The sequence below is a fragment of the Rhincodon typus genome, chromosome 25 (assembly GCF_021869965.1).
Source record: "Rhincodon typus isolate 14 chromosome 25, sRhiTyp1.1, whole genome shotgun sequence".
Lineage (NCBI taxonomy): Eukaryota > Metazoa > Chordata > Chondrichthyes > Orectolobiformes > Rhincodontidae > Rhincodon > Rhincodon typus.
The window spans coordinates 39822125-39849296 of NC_063356.1; the positions used below are offsets into that span (position 1 = coordinate 39822125).

Consider the following 27172-nt stretch of genomic DNA (forward strand, 5'->3'; position numbering starts at 1 on the left):
GTCCATGTGGATTGAGATGAGTGAGTACTGGTCGTGTCTTTTTGTAGTCAGTTGGTGTTCATGTACTCTTGTTGTTAGTTTCCTTCCTGTTTGTCCGATGTAGTGTTTCTCGCAGTCTCTGCAGGGGATCTTGTAGATGACATTGGTCCTGTCCCTGGCGGGGAGTGGGTCTTTAGGCTACAAAAAGACACGACCAATTATCACTCATCTCAATCCACATGGACAAGGAGAACCACGACTTCGACTGGGACAACACCAAGATCCTGGGACAGGCTAGGCAGAGACAAGCACGAGAATTCCTGGAAGCATGCCACTCCACGAAGCAGGCCATTAATAAACACATTGAACTCGACCCCACATACGTTCCACTACGGAGGAAACCCGGAAGTCCGGTAATCCATTGCAACGGACCCCAGAGTTTAAAAACCAGGTGGGAAAACACACCGACGCTTCATCAGAGGCTGCACTGAGGACGTTACCAAGCACGGTAACGAAACGTCTGCAAAACAACAAACCAGCTCGGCGAGCCAACCAACCTCAAGATATTTATTTATACAATATCAATTATTTCAGAGACAAAAAGAACTTACATTCGCCCAAGTTCTGAGTATCTAGCAACATTCTTCAAAATTAAGGCTGAAGTCAAACGAATATGCTTCACAATCGGCCCTTCCTTCTCATCCTGCCAAAGAAATGCACATAGATGAGAATCACCTATACAAGATAAATATAAATTTAAAAGGGTGACAAGAGACCTCTGCTTTACAATGATGGAATTTTAGTTTCATCTCTGCATCACCATTGGTGTAACTGTATGGCCTTTTTTTAAAATTATACAGGAATGTGCAAAGAACTCTTGGGCCAGTCACTTCCCCAATTTTCTTCTCTCTCTCTCTCTCTCTCTCTCTCTCCCCCACAAGGAAGTATTGGTATTTTACTGCAGTATGGTGCGAGATTGTGCACTCCACACTTTTCACTATCAAGTTCAACCTTGCCTCCAGGAACATCTACATTGCAGCACAAGACAAGGCAGAAGTGATCCTGACTGATTTTTCATCTACTTGGGTCCTAGCAATAATGATACCAATTATAGCATCTCAACTAATACCAAACTAATTCAGCTTTGGTCCAAAATCAAACAAGGCCTTCAAACCAATACGGATTCATTTGGGTAGGTAAATCACTTGGGGAAATCTCAACAACCCCTCAAGATGTTAATTACTCAAAGTAAGGAAATTTTCATATCTAAACGTAGGTAATAGGGTACAGATGCTCAGAGCCTTTGCTCCTTGGTATCACTCTGTCTGGGTCATTTCAATCTATGGGTAAAATCTTGTTTGGTTCTAACCTAAACCCATTTTCCCATGTTGGGTATACAATGGCCTTCGGTACCTTTGAATTGTAAGTTCCTCATTGAAGTTGAATAGAATATCTTGTTTATTCAGTTAAAAACTTGGATTTGAAATAATGCATTATCATTAATAACAATGCCTTTTGATATTTTCTTGGCATTTAAAGTCATCAGCAACTAGTTGCTGCAGCAGTTTGATTGCTGGAGAAATGGGATGCGTATTTGTCTAAACTTTACTCCAACGTATAGTGGGAGTTTAAACATCAGAACAACTGAACAGCAAAAATTTTCTAAATAAATTCAGTGAATCTGATAAAAAACAATTACATCTGCAATGTCTTGTGCGTATAAATTTGTAGAACAGATGTAAATTCCTTTAAACTTTTAGTTAAGTTTTAATATCTTGCACATATGAAAATTAAATTATACATAAAAGATGTGTGTCATAAAACTTCTGGACATCAAACAAGTTAGGGGACTTTGGCTAATATGTAACTTAGGTTAAGCATATCAATTATTCTCAAGTTATCATGCAGACCGTGTGTGCAATGGTATTTTTGGGATGTGGATTTTGATTTGACAGACAACGCAAGCAGTGCACGTAGGGAAATAAGTTTCAGCACAATGAAGATGTAATGAAGCTAGGAACAATTTTCCATATCTCCAAGAACACTTGATTTTCTCTTCATGTCTGTCTTGATCTTAAAAAGCAGGGTTCGGTTACTGTAGCTTAGGATACAACTTATTGTCAGGTTTAGGTAGCTACTTTAGCTGAGGTTGAAACATCTCTGGCTACCAGTTGCATCTAAGTTAGTGTTCAGTTGAAGATGATACTATGGTATGCTATCTGACCAAAGTCAGACACATGCAGCGAAGTGCTGGAGAATACAGCAATAAATTAATCATTCAGTTCTCAAAAACTACATTCATTGATCAACACCTTTGTGTCCAAAGGAGAAGGTGGTGGTGGGGAAGTATCAGAAAGCATGACCTGCTGCTTTGTGTTGGTGTTATTGGTTGAAATGGTGATGATGCCAAACTGGGGACTACAATAGGTGCCACTAATAATAGAAAGCAAGGTAGTAATAACCCTGCCTATGCATCAGTCTTTAGTCCTTTTATCATTTGATGGAAGTGATGCTCAACATTATCCATTCATAAATTAAATATAAAGTTTAAATATAAAAACAGAAGCTGCTGGAAAAGCTCAGGAGGTCTGGCAGCATCTGTGAAGAGAAATCAGAATTAACATTTCGGGTCCAGTGACCCTTCCATCTGAGGAGGGATCACCAGGCCTGAAATGTTAACTCTGATTTCTTTTCAGAGATGCTGCCAGACCTCCTGAGCTTTTCCAGCAACTTCTGTTCTTGTTTCTGATTTCCAGCACCGGTTCTTTCAGTTTTCATTAAATTTAGATGCCCATTTACCAAAATGTAACCACAATATGCAACTTGATGCCATCCACTGCAAAGATTTTACTGTTAACTTGGCTTAGAAGACTGTGGCTTCAAACTCCACTTCATCTAACACAATCTAGATTTTCTCAACATAGCAGCGCAGATGGCAATGTTACATTATTGAAGATGGTGATCAATGTACCATCTGCCCGTCCAAAGGCACTATCCAAAACCAGAAAGGGAGTTCTCCCAGCTTCCTTATCAGCAAATTTACCTCAATCGAAACAGATTAATTTGTCTCACTTTTAATTTATCGCAGTGTTAGTTGATGACCTTGTGCAAATTTGTTTGTATAGCAACTTGCTTTTGTACTGCACCTTTAACATAAAACATCTCAAGGGGCTTCACAGACAAGTTATACAAAAATAATTACACATTACAAAGTAATTAATTGGCTATGAATGTCCTCAGCATGTGAAAGGGCTACAATCACGCAGGCTCGTGGGTTAATTGACTATTCAGTCAATCAATGCCAGGAATCACTTGATGGCCCAGTATTTGACACTCACCTTTAATCACTGGCATGCAATCAACTGGTTATCATTGTGCTATATCACCCATTAGTTTCTGGAATTAAGGCAACCAGTATTTACAAGTCACTACATAGTGTGTGTATTTTTATGTATAGCTTTTATTACTTAAGCAATAACCAATTATTAAAAATATTTAGTAAAGAGAACAGAAATAAATAGAAGGACAAAAACAGAAATTGCTGGAGAAACTCAGGTCTGGCTGCATCGGTGGACAGAAATCAGAGCTAACATTTCAGGTCAAGTGACCCTTCCTCAGAACTGATGGTAGCTAGGAAAATGTCAGTTTATATGCAGAGGATAGGGTGGGGGAAGGGGTGAGGAATAAGAGATAGGTGGGGATAGAGTCCAAAGAAAGAGAAGAACAGTTTGAGAGACAAAGGAGTGGATAATGATCTGGCTTTGTCTGTCCAACTGTTCTTGTCTCTCTTTGGGCTCTATCTCCACCTATCTTTTACTCCTTACCCCCTCCCCCCACCCTATCATCTGCATATAAACAGATATTTTCTTAGCCACCATCAGTTCTGAGGAAGGGTCACTTAACCCAAAATGTTAACTCTGACTTCTCTCCACAGATGCTGCCAGACCTGCTGAGCTTTCCCAGCAATTTCTGTTTTTGTTTCTGATTTACAGCATCCACAGTATTTTTTTCCCCAGTTTTTAATAAATATAGGAATTCCAGTGAGCAATGAGAAAAGTGCCCTCTAGGTCCAGAAATCAGTTGTAGAGTCAGAGTTACACAGCACAGAAACAAATCCTTCGATTCATCTCATCCATACTGACCAGATATCCTATGTTAATTGAGTTCCATTTGCCAGCATTTAGTCCATATCCCTCTAAACCCTTCTTATTCATATACCCATCCAGATGCCTTTTAAATGTTATTGTACCAGCCTCCACCACTTCCTCTGACAACTTGCACTATACACGCACTAACCTCTGCGTGAAAAAGTTGCCCGAGGTCCCTTTTAAATCTTTCTCCCCTCACCATAAACTATGCCCTCTAGTTTTGGATTCCACACCCACAGGGAAAAGACCTTGCCTATTCACCCTATCTATGTCCCTCATGATTTTATAAGCCTCTGTAAAAGGTCACTCTTCAGCCTCTGACGCTCCAGGGAAAATAGCCCCAGCCTATTCACAGCCTCTCCCTGTAGCCCAAACCCTCCAACCCTGGCAACATCCTTACAAATATTTTCTGAACCCTTTCAAGTATCACAACATCCTTCCTACAGCAGGGACACCAAAATTGCATGCAGTATTCCAAAAGTGGTCTAACCAATGTCCTGTACAGCCGCAACATGACCTGCCAACTCCTATACTCACTATCCTTTCTACCTATAAGTCCACTATCAAGGAACTATGAACCTGCACTCAAAGGTATCTTTGTTCAGCAACACTCCCCAGGACCTTACCCTTAAATGTATAAGTCCTGCCTTTCCAGAATGCAGCACCTCACATTTATCTAAATTAAACCCCATCTGCCACTCCTCAGCCTATTGGCCCATCTGATCAAGATCCCGTTGAACTCTGAGGTAACGTTCTTCGCTGTCCACTACACCTCCAATTTTGGTGTCATCTTATTAGTGATTCTCGTGTTAGTTCCATTTATAAGCAAACAGCAAACTTGAATTACTGGTGTACAGCACCTCATTACACCTTGGTAGAGAATGTCACAGCCAATCAATTACTTCTGAAATTCAGCATTTGCTGCTAGGTGGATAAAACCAGTAGCGAATTTATTTCCAGCAGGCTATCACAAACTGTGAATACCGATTGAGGAAAAATCGTTGATCAGGACGCCAGAAGAACTCCCTGCTCTTTCTTGAAGGCGGTAAGAGTTTAATGATCAATTGAAAGAAGGCATTCACGTCAGCAGCAGACTGAAATGTCAACTAAACTCAAATTCTGGAGTAGAGCCTAAACTATAAATCTTCTGACACAAACAGCTCCCTTTTATCTAAATTAATGTAACATTTAGAAGTTGATGACTGTTTCTTATGTGTATGGTATGTGCTCTCTGCTTCAACTTGTCTCAAAGCATAAATGGTTTATGGAAATATTTACCAAGTAATTCCTAAAATTAAGATTGCGGGATCCTTTCCTCAGAGCCATTAGCGCAGCGCTGGGGTGATTGACCAAGGCCTTGTGAGATTTGGGTGTTGGAGTTGTACCATCTGACGGAGACTGCCTGAAGAAAACAAATTGAGATACATGAAAATCATGACACAGCTTAGTATATCCAGTCTACCGCATGATTTCAATGCTAAAATACGTAATCCAAAAGCAATAATGGGTAATTATAAATTTATTTGGGAATAAATTAATTCAGCCAGGCAAGTGATGAGGTCGCATATAATGAAGGAGTATGTTTAAGATGCTCTTGATATACAGCACCAAGAGCTGTGAAATCATTTTCTGTACATTAAAACAGGCCCAATATCCTCATGCAACAATGGTCCAGGGGGTAACTATAAAGAGTTCACAATCAAATAGAGGGTTAGATGCAGCATATGTAATATTTATAAAACAGAACTTTAATGCAATCATTATTCTATTATAAATATAGAAGTCCATTAAAGTTATTTGGACAGTTGATCTCCAGTAATAAATTGCTTTTATAGGAATTTTGTAAGATTACGTTTTGGGGGTTCTCTTTAAAATACAGTAAAATGGAGACATGAAAGTAGTCACAAGACCTACTTGGAATTTGGCCCAACAAGCCTGGGTGACCAAGTTAGAAAACGTACCAACTTGTCTTACTGGGAAATAGGTGGAAGAAGGTCAGACACATCAACACCACTTTCAGCAGTTGTGCTAACAGAGGACAGACTGTTGATTTCCAAGTCCCTGGAGGGACTTGAAGTATTTGTTTCTGTAAACAGTTAAAATGTGAAACTGTCAATTTAATTTCAAACTGATTAGACTCCAGGGTCCAGAGGACACTGATGTCCTTCTCTCCCTAATGCTACCATGAGATGGGCTTTGAGAAAAGGAAGAATCCACTGTTTGCTGTTCCCGAGACAGCCTGTGAGCGCGAGGGAGGGCGGGAGAGAGAAATGGTCACAAACAAAGCCGAAAGGTTCAGCTAACTTCAGCTAGAAGGGAGAAGGGTAGTGAAGGAGGCATTTGGTGCCTTTATTGGTCAGTGCATTGAGGACAGAAGTTGGGAGGTCATGTTGCTGCTGTACAGAACATTTGTTAGGCCACTACTGGAATACTGCTGGTTTCGCTGCTATAGGAAAGAATTTGTTTAACTTGAAAGGGAGCAGAAACGATTTACAAGGATGTTGCCAGGGTTGGAGAGTTTGAACTATAGGGTGAGGCTGAATAAGCTGGGGCTATTTTCCCTGGAGGCTGAGGGGTGACCTTATAAAATCACGAGGGGCACAGATAGGATGAACAGTCAAGATTTTTTCCCCAGGATAGGGGAGCCCAAAACTAGAGGGCACAGGTTTAAGGTGAGAAGGGAGATTTAAAAGGGATCCAAGGGGCAACTTTTTCACACAAAAGGTGATGCATGTATGGAATGAACTGTCAGAGCTGGTGGTGGAAGCTCGTACAATTACAACACTTAAAAGGCATCTGGATGGTTACATGAATAGGAAGGGTTTAGAGGGATATGGGCCAAATGATGGAAAATGAGACTAGATTAACTTGGTATATCTGGTTGGCATGGATAAGTTGGACTGAAAGGTCTGTTTCCATGCTGTATGACTCAATAATCTCCAGGTTAGTCCACACCATGAAAGTGAGACAGGGATTAGAAGTCATCCAGGTGGAGAAGAAAAGCCAAGAATCACTTTGGACAAATTCCTGAAGAAGGGACACAGTAAAATGCAACCACAGAGGAAAATGTGCAGTTATTTATTACGTTAAATAGGAAAACATTTGTGTAGTTTAGAATATAGGTTGCATTGAAATAGTGCTTAGTAAATATTATTTTCAGGTGATCCTTTCAGACAGTCAGTCATTCACTGGAACTTCAAATTACTTTTTAAGTTATTGATCACTATGGGGATTGTAAAACATGGAATACAGAACAAGATATGGATGGGAGTTTCAAAAAGGCCTTTGTGAATCTAACAAAGCAGGATATAATGGCAAGTCATACAGTCAAGCCAGGATAATTACCATTATCCACAGAAAAACAATATCCTTTAAATTTTAACTGTTTTTATAAAAAGGTTCCTGGAGGCTACTCATTTCTATGGTAAGTAAAGTCAATTTGACTTGTGATAATTATGCCTGCTGTACATACAGATCCTGTGGGCATCTCATCTTACAATCGATGAAATAAGACAGTACAAAACATCCAAAAAGTTATTAAAAACTCTGCAATCTTTATGACTCATCGCAATCTACCTCCGCCCTGACACTCCATTTGCCACGGAGACCCTCGTACATGCTAGATTATCTCCACACCCCAAATATTGTGATCCCATCACTGGATGACCTGCTAAATCCATGCACAATCCAAACCTCTACTTCACATTCCTTATTTGGCCCCAAGCTCCTCTCATCTTAACAACTTACACCAGCTCACGGCAACCCAACCACCCAATGGTTTAAGTACAAAGTTTTGATCTGCTTGGTTAAATTCTTTAACAGCTTTGTCCACTATTTCGTAAGATCCTCCAGTCCTATAAAATCTTGTTCCTCAAATTCTCAACCACCTTCATTTTGGCCTCATCCAACTAAGGCTTCTAGTACATCCACACTCCTTTTGCCAACCACTGGGCAACTGTGCTTAGGCCCCAGTCTAGAAGTGTCTTCTTAAATCTCTCCATTTCTATCTCCCATTCTTCTTTAAGAGGCTCTTAAAATCCATCTATTTGTCATCCTAATATCTACTTCGGTTTCATGTCTGTTTTTTTCAAAACAAATATGCCTCTATGAAGCATTTTAGGATAGATACAGTCTATATAAATGCAGCTAGAATGTTATGGAACTCTTTTGCTTACTCTTAAGCAGAAGTCATCTAAGACATCAAAATTCAGAGAATGGCCTGTATTTTGCCACAGTAATGAGAGCAAAACTGTCAGCATTTATTGGCACTAATTCTTAAATTAAGAGCAACTCCTAGATTTCAAACGTACAGTGTGTCAAAATCCAGAAGTTGCTGACAGCAACTTCATAGTTCTCTACAGAATGCTCTGACAACAACTCCACAGACTAAAGAGAGAGGTGAAGTGGTAATATCACTGCACTGGTAATCCAGGGGCCCGGCTAATGCTCTAGCGACATGCTGCCGTGGTAGAATTTGAATTCAATTCAATTCACCTGAAAACTAATATTAGTAATGATGACTATGAAGCTACCATCAACTGTTGCGAAATCTCTTTCACTAATGTTCTAAAAGGGAAAGGAATCTGCCCTCCTGACTTCAGCTAGCCTATACCCGACTCCAGACATATGGTAACTTGGTTAACTCTTTACTCCCTCAGCCAGTCACTCAGTTCAAGGACAATAAAAGATGGGCAACTGTTGGCATTACTTCAGCCCATGAAGCAACAAAAATCACTAGAATAGTTTAGAAATCACAAAATTTCCACTTTAATGTAATTAGTTGTGCTGTAAAAAACCTTGAAAAACTTGTACCTTGATGAATGTGATTGAACAGTGTTTTTAAACAGTGTGCTAAGTTCATTGTGATTGCTTTTTTTTGGGGGGTGGGGGTGGAGGAATCGTTCTGCCCTGAAAAGCAAATTTTATATTTGTAAATAACAATTTTTGCATTACAACAAAATTTCATATATTTTAAAACCTATTTAACCTTATGATGTTATCTTCTACCTTTTAATACCCATGTGTATGCCCCAAGAATTTATTTCACACTATAAAATTTTAGAAGTTTAAAGTGAAAGATAAATAATGTAGTTTACTTCCTAGTTTGCAGTTTTAGAATAATTATTTAATCTGATTGGTTGGTTAATCAGCTTGATAATATCACTGGTACAGAACCCCTGAGATCACCTTGACTTAGTGCCAGATTTAAACTAAATGTCAGGAAGGCAAAATCCAAGGCACATACATCACTAGGTCTTTGTGGGCTGATTTTTGCACTCAGTGGTAAGCACTGTTATTTCAATTCTTTCTACTCTGCCCCAAAGTGCCAGCTACCCAACGTTGCACTTGTTGTCCCAGAGGGACAGTTAATACAGAGTCAGTTTTATTCAGTTGTGGAGAAATAATGGAGGACAATGAGCTGAGATTATTAAAACTTAGTAAATAAATGTCTGTACAGTTAATTTTCTTACAAACAGTAGCAGCTAGATCTAAAACCAGGTAGTATCACAGTACCTAATTCACCTCAGCACCCAGTCCTCTGAAAACTGGCATCTGGCTGATTGTATAATGTTTGTACAAGAGAGTCTGTTTTGATTCCAAATGACATTTTAACTGATTAGACATTGAGTTTTATTACGTTAAAATGAAGTTGGCAGGTGCTGAATGATTACATTGATTGTCCACTTGTTTACTGTTCAACATCTGTAATTAAGACCACCAATCATATTGGGATTTGAATTATGAATGATCTTGTTCCAAATTTAGTAAAGGTTTCTGCTGGATCTTACTCAAGATTTTAATAAGAAATGGAGTGGAAAGAAACAACTGCAATAGCTGTCTTTTCATGTGCCTTAGATATTTTCTTTGCATAAGATTAGAAAGAACAGACTGAAGGTCAAATATGTAAACTGTTTTTTAAATCATTCACAGGATGATGGCATCTTTGGCAGTATTACTGCCTAATTGGAATTGAGAGCAGTTCAGAGTCAACCACATTGCTGTGGATCTGGAGTCACATGTAGGCCAGACCAAGTGAGGATGACAGTTTCCTTCTCTGAAGGAAACAACATTGGTGAACCAGAAGAAATTTTCTGATAATCAACAATGGTCATCATTAGACTCTTAATTCCAGATTTCTACAGAATTCAAATTCCACCTGCCGTGGCAGGATTTGCATCTGGGTTCTCAGAATCCTGGGTCTCTGGCTAAACAGTCCAACGATAATAGCACTAAGCTGTTACCTCCCCATACATCAAGTTTTACTGACTGGAGTTTAGTTTAACAAATACTCGCTAAATTGTGGTTGTGTTCCTGAAAATCACACTGTAAACAAACTGACTTTAAATGAATCATCATTTCCCTTTGGAATCAATGATGTTGCCAGAGTTGGGTTCCAGCAAGCATTTCTCACTCAGGCAAAAAAATTGAGATACTGTACTGTATATGAGCAACACTACATTTCTAGCTGAAATAACCTGCAATACAAAATACAACACTAAATATAAAAGAAACAAAATACAATATTAAAAAAATTCCTGAATTCACCTTTACTGCATTGTTAGACTGACCAGGCTCCGTCCAATGCAGAAGGTGGTCGATGTAGGCAGCAGAGAAACCACCCCCCAAAAGAAGTGTTCACATGGGATTAATTTCTGCCACTATGGAGTTGGGAAAATAATTAGTTATCTGTTGATTGTAGAACTCAAAGATGCAACTAAGGACATGGTTCATGAGCTGGATCTAAAGTATGAACCTATTAACACCACCTTCACACATCAGTTATTAGCAGTGAAGAGCTCTATTTTCTAGAGTTGGATTCTTACCTTACTGCAGTTTGAGAGGTGCTCGTTTGTGCTTTCTGCTCCAATCTCTTCAGTCCAATAAGCAGTGTCTCCCTTGAACAGTGTTTGTCCTATTGAAACATAACCAATAAAAGACTGACAAATGCCTTATCCTCAAAATACACAATTAACCACTCTAATTTCTACAAGACGTACATATATTCTGATCTGTTATACAGCACTATTTTAAGAACATGCAAAAATACATCCAAGAATTTCCTGGATTTTGGAAATTTTCAACTAGATAGGAAAACCATAAATTTTGGAACATAATCCCTGTAGCACGGACCCTGTGGGTTAAAATTGTGAATAAGAAAACTGGGTACTTCATTTTGTTGGGGTGGAGGAGGTAGAGAAAAGTATTTTCAATAAAGCATTAAGAATCAAATTAACTTTGTAGGTAAAGAACTTATAGATCCCTTGAGTGTTATCACAGTAAATAGGAACTGGGCAGACATTCAGTCAATCAAGCCTGCTTTGCCATTCAGAATCACAGTTGATCCGATTGTGTCTTTTACTTAACAAAGAAAGAGAGATAGAAAACAATAAACATAAAAAGCGGAGATAAATTGATCATTTCCAGATTGTCAAACTGAAAATAATGGAATGTCATAGGGGTTTGTGTTCTGACCTTAACTACTTACAATTTATATCAATGACCTGGGTGAGGGGTTTGACTGTATTGCAGCCAAATTTGCTCATGGTGATAAAGATAGTGAGGAAAGCAAATGGTCAGGAGGATACAAAAAAAAGTCTGAAGAGAGACATACGTAAGAAGTCAAAAATTTGAGAGACGGGAGTATTATATAGGCTGAACTTTGGCAGAAAGAATAGAAAAGCAGAATTTCATTTCAATGGAGAGACTGCAGAATGCTGCTGTACAGAAGGATTGGAATGTGCTTGTTTGAGAAGTGCCAAAAAGTTAGTGAGAAGGAACAACAAGCAATTAGAAAGGCAAATGAATGGACTATAAAATTAGGGAAGTACTCTGGAACCTACAGGACATTGCTCAAGTATAGTTTTAGTCTCTTTACTTGAGCAATATAACAGGGCTGGAAGCAATTCAGAGAAGGTTACTGGGTAACAGTTTCTTCTTGCTCAGAAGAAACTGACTTGAAGCAATCTCAAATGCAAAGGGACACAATTCTTGGAGGACACATCGGCAAGAGGAAATACAAAAAAGGAACTTGAGAAAGGAATGTCAGCAATCGATGCCACGGACCAATTCGAACTCCCAGAAGCACCTGTCAAATGTGTGTTCTACGATCTGGTTCATTAGCCACACAAGGATCCACAGAATCCATAACCCAGTGACATAGAATTCTTAGAAGAACGATCATACTCATTAGTGAGTGATATCCAGAAAACAGCCTTCTTGTTGGCAATGTAAAGGGCTGTCTTATAAGAAAAGGATCAGTAGGTTAGGATGAACTTGAGTGTAGAAGATCAAGAAGTGATCTTATTGAAATAAAATATTCTGAGAGAGTTTGCCATGGTAAATGCTGAGGGGAGGTTTCACCTTGTTGGTGAATCTAGAACAACGGGATGTTTAAAAATATGGGATATCCCAATTAAGATGGACAGAGAATTAATTTCTTTTGACAGAGAGTTGCTCGTTTTTGGAATTATTTTCCATAAAGAGCAGTGAAGGCTGGGCCTGAATATATTTTTGACCTACAAAGGAATAAAGGGATATTGCAAGAAGGTGCAGGCAGAAAGGAAAGTGCAATCATGGCCTCAGCCAGATTAGCTGCGATTTTACGGAATGGCAAAGTAGGCTTGCCTATGTAGATTTATTTATTATGATAATACCTAAGGGATCTATCAGTTAGCTTTATTGAAAATACTTAACTCCTTCAACCCCAACAAAATGAAATACCCAGATTTCTTATTCACAGTTTTTACCCCCATGGTCCAGGATGTGGGGTTACGTTCCAAAATTCAGATCTTTCTTACACTGTTATCACTTAAGAAGAAGAATGCTTTTTAACCAAAAAAAAACAAATCTGGTCAAGAGTAAGCTCATGTATAACAGTTTAGAGGAACCTTTCTCCATCAAATGCTGCTCAGCAAGGAAGCTTATTTTGAAATAAAAGGCTACATTGATTTTCCATGAAAAATCTGCGTCACTTCATCCTTTCCTAAAGTCAGGCAGAAATTTTACCACTGTTTTGTTGTGGCACACGCACACTCTACTCAGCTTTATTTTTTTTCATCCAAAATAAAAGTACCAGAGGAAGATTAAAAAGAAATCTGCTTATTTTCAGAGTACTTCCAAACTTGGTATAGTCAGCTAACTGAACAAAGTTACACGACTGTCTAATTAAGTTAATGAGTGAGTGAATTAGTTTTGAACTGGACCACTTAAATCAACACCATTTAATTCTTACCGGGCTGTTCTTTAGAAAAAGCAGTAAAAACACCAAATGTGGAGAATTTTGCCTTTTTCGCTAGCCTAAGTATTACTTTTAATGGCAATGTACATCCATGAAAGAGATATAACTGACAAACAAAAAAAGCTTTCCCTGCAGAGTTCAAATTTACCAATTGATTATTTCGCTTCCAGCTTCATGGGCTATCTGAGATCATATAGCAAACAGAACAGAAAACTACTTTCCAGGTCAAAGTTGAATGCAGCTTGAATAGATTAGCTTCTCTCAAGCCTCTAATGCTACTCTGACCATACAGTAAATTGGAAACCATTCTTTCTTTTCCTATCCAAGATGGAAAGAGTCAGGTATCTTCTCAACATTTATCCACAGGAGCGCAGAAACTAGTATCTGCTTCCTTACTTCCACTAATGCTTCAAAGTTTTTGTCAATGTTAGCAAGGCTTAGCTTTTTTTTTAAGCTGATAGATATTCAAGTCTATTTCATGCATGCCTATTCCTCAGGAGAACTTAGCATACTTAGTGCTTTTAATTTCAACTCAATACATGAAAATCTGTTCAATTTGACTGAAGGCCATTCCACATACAGAATGAGTGTTTTCATACTCTATGATATAGACCAAGTGACCAGAGTTTTGCTACTCCATCACAGTTCACAACATACCGAGTCCAGATTTATTCTTCCTTCTGTACAGCTAACATAATCATTTATTGTGTTTAACAATGGAAGTACGAGCTATAAAACATTTATTTCTTTTGTCTTTTGATGGCTAGTGTTCAAAGTTGAATGGCACAATTTCAATTCGAACAACTTGACGGGTCAGGTAGTCAGAAGGATTTAAGGGAATCTGGACTTTGAAGCAAAATCACATTTAAGCATGGACAATCTGAAGAAGAGAGTCAGTTTTGGGTCACCCTGACATGATTTCCTGCACAGCAATGAACATGTAAATTGACTGCATTCACTGTATTTTGAAGGTATGGACAGTATGGAATCAGGAGGTCAACATATGCATAGCCATTCATATTCTTTTCCTTATACCCACCATGACTGTTCAACAAACAAAACACGGGCAGGTTTCATTACTAAAGACACAGCTGTCCAAAGTTTCAAAAAAGTTTCAAATGGACCAAGAAGTAAGCTGTCAAAAGAAAGAGTTACACTACCTGCAGATGTGTGATGAATGAAAGCCTTTGTCGAGGAAGTGGCTCACAGCCCTCCCACATACATTGACCCTGGTACACATCTTTTCCACCATGCTCAGTAGCTGCATGGTAAAACACCTGGGAAGGTGTTTCAAACCACCTGCAAATAGTAAATTTTAGTTAAAGCAAAACTGACATTTTAAATACATGTCCACATGCAGACGGCATCTTATAAATTAAAATTATCATAGTTATACGATCTTCTTTTCTCTTCTATATACACGTCATACTTTTAGCAGGAAAAAAGGGGAAATTAGAGATCTATCACATTGCCAACAATGCGCTTCCATAACGAGTGGCTCACAGAATTGGATTTTCTTCCTCTTCAGAGAAGATATGAGCTGGGATCAGGAACACTGACATGTTGTAGCTGGGCTTTGCCATCTGTTAAGCAGGGACTAACAAGAATATTCCTATACATTGAAATGCTGAAACATTATGAAATTGGATTTGCTGAAATGTTAAACCTCCAGGATGCAGTGAACTGATTCCAGACAGCTAATGATTATGTGAAAATTAAATACTAATGACAGATTCTGACCAAACCTGGCATTTTTTGGCTGTTTGATACAGTCTGAAAACATGCAGGCCAAATACAAGTTTCACCACTGCCATGACCAACTAATAATCAAGCAGCCACTATAGCTGGATCTGGTCTATAAAGCTCCATATCAAAATCTCTCACACAGTGCGTGTTTCAAATAAACAGCCAAGATGCCCCAAATTTAAAAAAAAAAAGTGTTGGATAAACTATAACTGGGACTTATGAAGAACTGAGATAGATAAAAGCTGTTCCAATTAACTGACAATTCAAGGACTAGGGGTCACAGAGTTAAGATTTTGGGCATGATCTATGGGGATGTTAGGAAGAAGCTTATAAAAAGCAATAATGATGACTTGGAACTCATTCTTCACATTCTCCACTTTTGTATGCAATCATTTCAAACGAAAATTGATTTGACACAGGAACTTGGACAGGAAAATGAACTTGCAGGTTAGACGAAGAGAGCATGGAAATAGGACAGACTAGACTTCACTACAGAGTGTTGTCATGGGCTCAGTGGGCAGAATGATTTCTTTCCGTGCCATTACAATACAACTCCAATATAGTTCGGATAACAAGGTTACCTCAGATATACAATGACTTCAGGTTATTGAATTCAAGCCCAGCGTCCCAGTGATACACATAGACCACTGATGTGTAATAGATGGGTGAAGTCCTCACAAAGCTGAAGACAACCATTGGGAAGCAGATAATGGGGGTGGGGTAATATTGATGAAGAAAGGTGAAAAATAAACAGATGAATACTACAGTTCCCTGCAATAAGTCATTCTCTTCTTTCAGAAGAACCTAAACGTGAGCATACAATAAATTCTGAAATAATAAAGATTGGTAAGGAATTTTACATGTAGAATTAAAAGCAGCACTCCAACAGAAAAATGTATTTACCCTTAATTCTGTTCGAATGCTTTTTTAGATACAACTAAAATATTCGTCTGATTCATAATTCGGTCTGATACAGAGACGGTAAGAACAAGAACGAGGTCTTGCACATCTGTAGAAAGTTGATCACAACTTCACGATATCCCAACAAGTTTTATTGCCAATGAGGCAGACAAGTATAGTCCCAGTATAAACCAGGAAACTTGGCAACCAATCTGCATACATAGTAAAAAAAATCTACACATGGTAATGAGATGTATTACGGTAGTTCAGTGGTTAGCACTGCTGCCTCACAGCACCAGAGACCCGGGTTCGATTCCCCTGTCAGGCAACTGTCTGTGCGGAGTTTGCATGTTCTTCTAGTGTCTACGTGGGTTTCCTCCATGTTCTCCAGTTTCCTCCCACAGCCCAAAGATGTGCGAGCTTGGTGAGTTAGCTATGGGAAATGCAGGGTTACAGGGATGGAGCGGATCTGGGTGTGATGCTCTTCGAAGGGTCAGTGTGGACCAATGGGCTGAACAGCCTGCTTCCACTGTAGGGATTCTATTTATATTCAGCTAATTGGTTTGTTTTTTTAAAAACATGACTCTGGTTGTAAGACTGACAGAAGCCAAACACCAGGATAGCTTTCATGCTTGTCATTGATGGTCTTATGGGATCTTGATGGAGTTAGACAAGGTCTCAATTTAACACCTCTTCCAACTGAAGATAAAAACTCTTCAGAATGTGGGTGAGAGAAAAAGAAACATCTGTTCCTTGATAAAAGCACTCAAAAACCAGCCACTAGAGAATATGAGCAGGGTGGCTGGTTGAAGTAGGTGGTGGCACTCACCCCTAGATTTTCTCTGTAGGGAATTGGGCCTCTTCAACTTCCCACAAGAATACAGTTATGATTAAGAACTTCGTATGTGAGCATGTGTACACACAACCTCTCAAACCGTTACAAACTCATGGCCCACCAGTGGGCCAAGTTATTTGTTGATTTGATTCTAACACTTCTATATTGAGTCAGTTATTCCACTGCTAATATACTCTTCCTAAAGCACACTATTCCTTTCATAAAATGAGTTCAACAAAGACAGTAATATGCATGCTTTGAACTTGCACTGAATGGGCAATGGTACCAAATCAATGCTCAGAAAAATCCAAATCTAGAAAAATAAATTTTAAGCTGTTCATTTCACATTCACGAATGATTCATTAAAAGACAACAAACGCAAATTGCCGGAGAAACTCAGCTGGCTGGGTAGCACGTGTGGAGAGAAAAACAGAGTTAATATTTCGAATCCATGTGACTTAGAGTCATACAGCACAGAAGCAGAACCTTCAGCCCAACTTGTCCACGTCGACCAGACGTCCCAATCTGACCTGACCTCTTTAGAACGGTCTTCACTGCTGACGAGTCATTCTGGACTTGAAGTGATAACTATTTCTCTCTACTTCTCTCCACATGCTGCCAGATCAGCAGAATTTCTCTGGTATTGTCTGCAGTTGTTTCAGGAATTCCATCATCTGCAGTATCTTGCTTTACTCTTTTTTAAAGGCATGTTAAATAAAAGTGGCAGAACACCATGCTGCTATTTAAGGAAGTACAAGATACAATACTGACTAAATTAACACAGCAGTTCTATTGTGCACGTGGAACAGGTGACTGACCTCTTACAATTTTTCCAAAGACACATGAAACTCTGGTTGGGTTTCCTGGTAGATTCTGTTTCTACAGTTGACACTGGTACCTGAGAGCTCTGGGGCCCTGTACACTGCTCCGCTATTGGGGAAACCTGTGACTGCAGGTGTTGGGTTACTGTCTGCTGACTGGGCAATGGAGCAGGAGAACCCACTTTAGGAACTCCCTGCAAATGAGAGAGAGAGAGAGAGAGAGACAGTGTTATAGGCCACTTATTGTAAAATCCTGTGCTTCCACATTAAAAAAATAAAGAATTTAACATTTCTACATAAAAGCACCTTTAAAAATGACTCAGATTTTTGGATCAGAGTAGTATTAGAGGCAAACAGGAACATACTTAATTATTTAAAAGCAGTTCTAATTAATATTGGGTGTTGATTTATTTGTTCCAGTGAATGGAGGATGGTCAGGTCAATCTAAAGCCTGAGGATGGAGCTATGTTCCAATTTCCTGTTATTTTATGTCCCTAGTAAGGAGAGCTGGGATTCCCGCTGTTGATTCTGTTTTTGAACATCTCACATCTAAACAATAGTAGACACCAGTGTCACTTATTGAAGGAAGGCAACCCATGCATATGATAATCCATCTGATAACATCTCAAAATCATATCCTCAAATAAGTTTCAATGTACAATAAGTTAGTCCTTATTTTCAAACCAAATGAAAGCAAGTTCCAGACATTTGCTAATGTTCTTGTGAAATGGTTGAAAATGAAGCAACTGTCCAAGTCACAAAAACAAAATGATCTTTTCTTGATCTGCTCCCTGCTCCTATGTTACATATTAAAGTATTTCGAATCAACTTGCTTGGGTATGTTATGTCACACCTCTGTGGCAGGTGATATTTGAATCTGGTCCTTCTGGCCCAAAGATAGGGACACTTAGAATGCACCAAAAAGCAACCATATTCATGATGATGATCACGGTTTTAGCTCTTGACAAATTATCAAAGATATGGTACTTGCATCAGAAATGGCGCACCCTTAAACTATTAAGTAATTACCAAATTAAAAACTGAAAATGCAGTGAATTCATTTATCTATTCATTTCAGTATCAGGTGACACTCAATTTATGCATCCACAATATACTTAAATTACTCAATCTGTACATAGAACAAAATTTAGAGAATTAGATGTACTTTCAGAGTAAAAACTGAAGGCAAGAACCGAATCTGGTGTTCATTGAAAACAAAGAAGGGCTTGCAGAATTAGAAGAGACCCTGCAGAAGATAAATCAGGTGAAATCCACAAGTTTAGAACATAGATTGAATATTAACACTTACAGGCATAAACAATGGTAGAGGAATGTGTTGGATGATTGAAATAGATGGTGTCACGGCGGAAGAAACAAATAAGTTTGTTATTATTTGCCTTAAATAGGCAAAGTAGATGTGATACACAAGTTAGAAGGATAGAGATAGCCAACAGTACTTTTGTGCAGATGAAGGATGTGTTAACGAGAAATAAATATCAAAATACTACATTCTATCTACTCTCCTGTATGCCTCAGAAATCAGACAATAAGATCAATAGATGAAAATAGAGACTTTTGAAAAGTGAATGCCTAGACATGTGCTAAAAATTGGATAAACAGACTACAAAACAAATCAAGAGCCACCTGAAATTGCAAGAATAGGAAGAACTCTGAAAACTGACAGAGAACGTTAGAATCAGTCATTTGCTCCAAGCTGAAAAGCTACGGAGATCTCTTTGACAGGACCATGTAGAGGGGAGCAGCTAAAAGGATCAACTTAGACAAAACTGGATGACAGATGTGAGGATGGCACAAGATAGGCAAGCATGGGATATCCTGGCAGGACGAGTTATAAGCAGAAGTGGCAACAATGTTTTGCAGTGTTAAGGCAGCCTCATAAGTTTCAGAGACACTGAGTTATAATAATAAACATTTTCAAGTAGTAAATTAATACATTTATCCTCTTCCTGATACAATGCCAACATTCAATTGATCATTCTGCTCAGTGACTGAATGATGAAACAAATCTAATGAGTTGGACAATCAGGAAGATTCTGGGTATAATGCAGTAGTCATGGAATTACACTCATTGACATCCTACATGATGGCTGCAGCATTTTGACATGCTTGATCACATCGTCCTCGTCCAACATCTCTTTGTCACCCAATGGGGTGGGATTACTCCCATTTGGGTTCCTTTCTTTACTATCCAATCACAGCCAGTGTTTCTTGCAACGACTTCTCTTTCCGCTTCCCCATTGTTGCTTTTGTATTTCTTCATGATCTTTCTTAGCTCCCTCCTATTTAATATGTACATGCTTCCATTGGCGGCATTATCTTAAGGCATAGCATTAGTTTTCACACGTACACTGAGGACACCCAGTTCTACCACTCCATTATGTCATTAGTTTACCTGCCACATTGTTGCTAAAATTATCCAACTACTTATCTGACATCCAGTGTGAGATTATCAGAAATTTCATTCAATTACATAATGGAAAGACTGAAGCAGTTGTCTTTTGGCCACGTTCTAAACTTAATTCCCAGGTTACAGAATCCGTCTCTCTCCCTGGAAACTCTTAGACTAAACCTGACTGTTTGCATTCTTGGTGTCATAATTAAGCCTAATTCATGTCAATACTAACACCACTTCTCTCCATCTCTAACACGAGCTGACACTGCATCAGATCTGTGCTGAAACCCCCGTTCTTGCATTTTACAGTTCTCATATTCTAACTTGATGTGATCAAAAATTCATCCCCATTGTCATAACTCGCACCGAGTCCCTCAAAAGCCTTAGTCCTCTTCATCTCTCCAATTATCTCCCACAATCTTCTGTGATATTAGTGCTCTTCTAAGTTGGGGCTCAAATATTTGACTCTAAATGGCTCCACCATTGGTGGTTGTGCTTACAGTTGTCTAGGCTCCATTCTTCAGATTTCTATTACTCTATTACTCTCCAACTCCTTTAAAACACTAAAACCTACCTCTGACTGAGGTCATCTGGTATGTAATATTGTCTAAGTGTTACAGTGTCTTACTCTGTCTTTAATGCACTGTGAAGTGCCTTAGGATATTTTTTAATTTTAAAGGCCTAGAGCAGTACAGGCTGCTCTTCCTGTTGAAATCTGACAGGTCAGAAATTTAGCAATCCATGGCATGCTCGACTTTCTCTAAAATACAAAGCATCTCAAACAAATTCAACTGCACATCGAATCAAAAATAGAAACTGTTCAGAATGAGACTACGGCAAACGGAAAGACAGCAAGCAAAGGAGTATCAATCTGGAATTCAATAGTTAATTTAAAGGGAAACTCCAGGTGCTAAACATCGTGTAACTAAACATCAGAAACTAAAGCCTGACTGTTATCTCAGACCTAAGGGCACAGATATCAGTTTGGTGTGGTCAGATTGTAAAGGCTATAGTTCACAAAAACTAGAGAAAAACAACGGCAAATTCCTATCAAAATAATTTCATTCCCCTTGCAATAAATGGCAGCATTCCATTTGCTTTCCAAATAATTTGCAGCACCTGCGTATTAACTATGTAAGTCATGTACCAGGAAAGAGATTCTTAAGTACAGAGTTCTGCAACCACTCTCCAGTTAACCAGTGCATCACTTTTCCAGTCCTCCTGCCAAAATGAAAAAAGCTCACATTTACCCACATTACATTCTATCTGACAAATTTTTGCCCACTCATTTACCCTGTCTAAATCACTTAGGTGACACTATCTCCATTTGACAACTTATTTTACAGGCGACTTGTGTCAGACATTTAGCGGCCAGATATTCAGACCCTTTATCCAAGGGGATGGATGTAACTCAACCGTGGTGACCCCAACAAACATCAGATGCAGATTCAATTGAGCAAGGTAATAGTAGGAAAATACATTCTGCTGATAGGTAATAAATTAAAAGTGAAGGTTTATAAAATAGAGGCACGAGTGCTCAAAATACATTGGTATGGTGCGTGAATCTGCCCTTAAAGTTCTCGCAATGCCTGGGACAACTCACTCATGGAACGACCAGAGAAAAGCCACCTCCATAAGAGGGAGTGTGCGTGATGTGTGGAGCTTGTGCGTGCAGTGGGTGTGTGCCTTTTGAAGAAAAGGCTGGGGACTGACTTTTGCAGCTAGAATGAGGCCAACTACTGTCAAGGCTGGGTATTCTGCCTACCACAGCAGGGTAGTGAGGAGGCAGCTGCAAAAGTGTTTGAGGAAGAGGGAGTCTGCAAGAGCGGGTGTGGCATGGAGGGGTTGCAAAGGAGGTTGTGGAGCAGTGGATGGGTGTGGGGATGAGAAGTCTACGAGGAGGATTTGTTGGAGAGGTGGAGGGTGGAAGAAGGTTATGTTTAATTTAAATTTGAGATTGCAATTCATGGTGCAGGGAATGCCTCTAACTGCCTGGTTAACACATACCAGCTTTGTGAATGTTCATTGGGTACACATTAGCTGTGACTTCACCAGCAAGCGGAAGTCATGTTAAGGTGATGGATTTCTTTTACATGTATAAAGGTGTGAGAGCCATTTTGAAATGAAAATTTTCTTGTTATTTTCTATCAATTTAAACATATATGGGCTATTCGGACTCTGAAAAGCAGAGTACATCAATATTCACAATAGTTATCAATACTTGTTGAATTCCCTTAAGTAACAAGCCACAAAGACTTCATTATGTGCTCAGAGTGGATGCACTTCATTTTTCCATTGTCAGTCTTCTATAATAGCCAGCAAAAATATATTGAGAAACGTGTGAAGAATATATCTGGACCTCTGCCTAGGGGGCAGGAAAAGCGGTTTCTGATTTGACTTCTGACTTCCTACGGGCTGTAACAACCGAAAATGAAAATCTAACATCATGTGAGAGTTTAATGACAAAAAACCAAACATCTATTTATGAAAATTACTATTTTCATATTTCGACAGTCATATCAGTTCACTTAAAGAGAGTAATCCATCTGCAATTATAGGATGTTTTGAAAACTTGTTAAACATACTCTAGTCTCTAGGATTTAAGCTAATGATCATTAACAAACTTTGGGAATCCGTGGACAAGAGAGTGTTCAATTTAACTGTCCCACTGACAGAATCATCAGGAAACTTCAGTTTTTGCTTGCCACCAAAAGCCTTTTCTTCTGAATTTGACAGGTACTTCTGATTTGACGGACGCTACATGAACAGCTATGTAGTCCAAGTTACGTTGTACATTTTTTTTTCCTCCACATATTTTTTTCTCCATATATTTAATTACTATTTTAATCTATTTCCATTGAATTCTCAAATGTTGCATTACTGCACTATGTAGTGGGCATAGTTGTACGTTGCAATATTTAGCAAATTCAATTTCAAGTAAACCGAATTTGTAATTCCTACACAGAACTGTCATTACAAGACATCTGGCACCGCTTTGAAATTTAAAATAAATTTTACAAAGTATCCAACCCAGAGTAAAGTGTACGTTAACTATACATATTACAATATTTAACCACAGTTCAGAAAGACAATATAGAATTCAGATGTCCTTTGCCAATAAAAACTCCTTAAGGTGACTGGTCAAATTTCATTACACTGTCTTTTATTGTCCACAATCACGGGTCCCCCCTGAAGTTGCTGAAATCATCCAAATTCTACAGTCTCTCGGAAATCTACTTACATATTTGTTGGGATTAGCAGTTAGCCAAACATCTATTCGCTTTGGTTCAGAATGACAAGCAGTGAATAAGCAGAAAAAAATTGGTGGTAGAGTATATGAAACAGACTTTATTCCTATACTGTACAGGCCATTTCCCTAACTTCATACTGAATAGCTTTTCAGTTACTGTATCCATCTTTTATCTCTCCAAATAACTATAGAAAGTCATTTTTTAATACGTTATTTTGCCTAAGATACCCGTAATAGATAAGACTTCAAGATACACATTTTCTGCAAGACTTTGAAAACACTGTTTTCATCAATTATTGCCATTTATTTCCAAGATATCTCTCTGAAGCAAGACTTTCTGGGGGAGAAATTTGGTTGCATGGCATTGCTTCTCATGGAGGACATTAGGACATATATGTTGATTAATATTGACAATTCAATATCCCAAGGGACAGACAGGTCTGCACTGTATCATTAAAAGTAGCACGATAAGAACAATTTCCCACATTCTATACTTTGCTATTCTCAGACTTTTTTGAGTGTAGTTTTTTTAAAATTATCAGACAATAATTCTGAACTAGAACTAATAGTCCCCTCCCACTTGAAGAAAGGAAGCATTTGCATTAATATTGTGGCTCTCAGGTTCCCAAACAGAGACTATCAAGAACTTCTGAAATATAGCTGTAATATATGCAAACTAATATATTCTCAACACCTATTGCGTACATATTTTAATATGGATACTGCTTGGGGACACAGGCTCAAGGTGAGGGGCAGGAGATTTAGGGGAGATGGGAGGAATAACTATTTTACCCAGATGGTGGTGATATTTGATTAAAAGAAATTTGGATTCTCTCTCATTTTTGTTCATGTTTCCATAGGTTTTCATTAGTCCTCTCCACCAGATATTTTGGACTAGAGCTTGGGTTCCAGAGTTATTGTATTTTTCTTTTTAATAGTGCTCCATAATTCTTAAAAATGCTATCAGAATGTGACCAATTTTATTTAAAAATTTCATAAAACCCAAGGCGATTGCTTCAAATGTTGTGCATAATACACGTCCACAAACATGCTAGAATTTCCTTAATTATTCAAAACATGCCGAAAGAACTTCAAACACTTAATCATTTAATTTGGCCATGAAAGTTAAAGACATACTTACTGCTATTGTTGCTGTATTAATGGTTGCTCCAGCAGGGACAGCTACCATCATGGTGTTGCTGCCTGCTTTTGTAGGGTCGCTAACGGTCATAATCCTCACCCCTACTTTGTTTGGGATACCCGCCATGGAAACACCAGCTGTGTCATCACCAGGCCTCTTGATGGCTTGTCGACATGACTGAGCTTCGCTGGGGCAAAGCTTTGGAGCAGAAAGTGTACTGTTGCTTTGACAGATGGTCACTTGCGAAGATTCTAAAGGGTTGGGGTTGGACTGTACAACCATATTGCCATTATGTTGAGACTGAGGCAAAGTTACATTAAAAGTGACTGCTGCAGTTCCACTTGTTAATACAGAGTTCCTGTGTGCTTGCTGAACTGTAGGATTTGGTACTATTACTGTAGTGTGTGCATGTGATTTCACATTGGAAACTGAAGAAGGTCCATTGCACATTTTTCCCGGTTGACTATTCTCACCATCCAGGTGACACTTGGCATCCTGGTGCTCCTGATTAAGAATTTCGCCATTCCCCAAATGGTAAGATGTGACAGCTTTCTCATTAGGAACATCTTTCCCTATGTGTGAACGATCACCCTTAGCAAAATCAGAGTCTCCATTGATCAAAGGCCTTTTTAAAACATTTTTCATTTCTGCTGCACCAGGTTTCTCTAAAATCTGATCCCCATTTGTCAAGTTTGCTCCACTGCTAGCTTTTGAGTCTTGGACAGCTGATGTTTTCTCCACGAAACCACAATGATTCATCCCTGAGCTGGCGTTCTCCTTCTTACTGTCCCCATTAAGTAGCATCCCAGTCTGGTCAACTTTTCCATTTAGATGTCCATTGCTTGCACTGTAAGCATTACCCAAGAAAGAATTTTCAGTCAGTCCAACAGTTTGTTCTTGAGGTTGGGAACTGAGCATTTTTGTAGCATCTTCAGCTTTCTGACAAACATTTTTCTCTCCCTCAAACTCATCAACTTTTGTGTTGCTTTGGTTGAGTGGGACATGCGATGACTGGATAACATGGGTACTGGTGACTGTCTTTGCACTGTGTTCTCCTGAAATACTGGTCACAGGATTTGTATTTACTTGTGCCACATGTGTGTTGCTTAAATTGGTATTCGGTACAACAGTGACAGTAACTTGTTGGTTCAGAGGTGATCCCTGGAGAATGGTGCTGGGGCTGGTGGTCGAAATAAATTGGCCAGGAATAATTTGTACAGTTTGTAGGCCTCCATGCGGCTGTAGAATTTGTAAGTTTGATTGGCTTACAACCAGCTGCTGAGACTGAGTTTGAACACCAACACTAGGCACTGTGTTGGCCATCATTTGATAAACAACCTGTGGACTTTGAGCCCTGGTAACAGATGATGACACTTGAGGGACAGGAAGTAGGATCTTACCTGCTTGGGAATGAGGTGGCGGTTTAGGAAGTAGTAACTGTTTAATTACACTGGTTTCGCTAGTACTGCACTGAGTGTTTCCTACAGAAGGCTGTTGAACATGAACTTGAATGGGAGATTGTTGAACAGAAAGCACTGGCCCACAAGTACTGGTGTTCACGAGGGTGGGTGGTGGCAACTGGGCTGAAGAAATTCCACCTTGATTTGTTAGTACAATCTGATGAAAACTAGCAGGGTAAACTTGACCTTGATGTCCAACTATCACTTGGACACTTTGCTGGGCTTGCTGTTGGGTGGAATTGCTGACGATAGTTAATGGTGTTGGACTAATATTTTGAAATGGCTGAGAAGAAACAGAGTTGTGACTGCCTGCTATGGTAAAAGGCTGACTACTTGGCAGCTGGACAGCAGTGGCAGACACAACAGCAGTGGGAGCTGCTGTATACTGAAGATGTACTTGCACAGGTTGGGCAGTGGAAGGTTGGATGAGCTGTCCTTGAGAAACTATGGCAGCACTTGAAATAGGGTGTATTCGTGAAGCAAACTGTGCATTAGGCAGTGTTTGACGGAGAACAGGAACTGTCGTAGTTGAACAGACAGACTGATGTCCAGCAAGGGACTGGTGAGTAACTGCAACATGAGGAAGATGAACAGAGGTGGTCATCGTGGGCAGCTGCACTGCTGTAGTGACTTTGGTCGCTGCCATTTGCATTACAGTATTCCCAGGAACAACTGTTGTTACTGTAGAATGGAAATTTGGATGAACAGCAGTAGCTTGGATAGTACTAGGTTGTATCCCTCCAGTGGCTGTGGGCACCTTGCTTGCAATTGTACAGTATTGCTGTTGCTGGATGGGAGTACTTATTCCAGGAGGCAGCTGGGTAATGTTCTGGGTCTGGGTTGTGTAGAGGATTTGCGTGACTGGTTGACTTGTAGATGTGAGGGTTCTATGCATTTGAACAGTTGGGCTAGATGCCGTCATTCCTAGAAGCAAGCAAAAGATAACTGGTTAAGTGCCATACATACGTACACAAATACCTTAATGTCATTGCATGCTGTTAAAACTCAACAGTTTCTACTAATCCAACTGTAACTAAAAGAAAAAACTTATGAACAGTTCTTAGAATTAATCATCCTTCTCATTCATTTATTTCTATTGCCTATACTTTAACAATGAGACCATTTCTTGTTCTTGAAGTTCAAATATATGCCCATTCTACTCAATCTCTCCTCACAGGACAGCTTCTCATCCCCGAACGTTTCAAGTATCACTGGCAAGGGCAGCTTTTATTGTCCATCTC

The 27172-nt window shown here is 39.1% G+C and overlaps 1 protein-coding gene across 2 annotated transcripts in view; it reads right to left on the reverse strand.

Moving 5' to 3' along the window:
* The window catches only part of LOC109921549 (AT-rich interactive domain-containing protein 2-like), a 212740-nt gene that overhangs the window by 4500 nt on the left and 181068 nt on the right, over positions 1-27172 (reverse strand). For both annotated transcript variants that reach the window (XM_048611861.1, XM_048611862.1), the window contains exons 15-20: positions 24472-26855; positions 17665-17861; positions 14526-14664; positions 10952-11040; positions 5406-5529; positions 591-682 (exon numbers count right to left, since the gene is read on the reverse strand). In XM_048611861.1, coding sequence (XP_048467818.1) covers positions 591-682; positions 5406-5529; positions 10952-11040; positions 14526-14664; positions 17665-17861; positions 24472-26855 — 3025 coding nt within the window. The remainder of the gene's footprint in view (positions 1-590; positions 683-5405; positions 5530-10951; positions 11041-14525; positions 14665-17664; positions 17862-24471; positions 26856-27172) is intronic.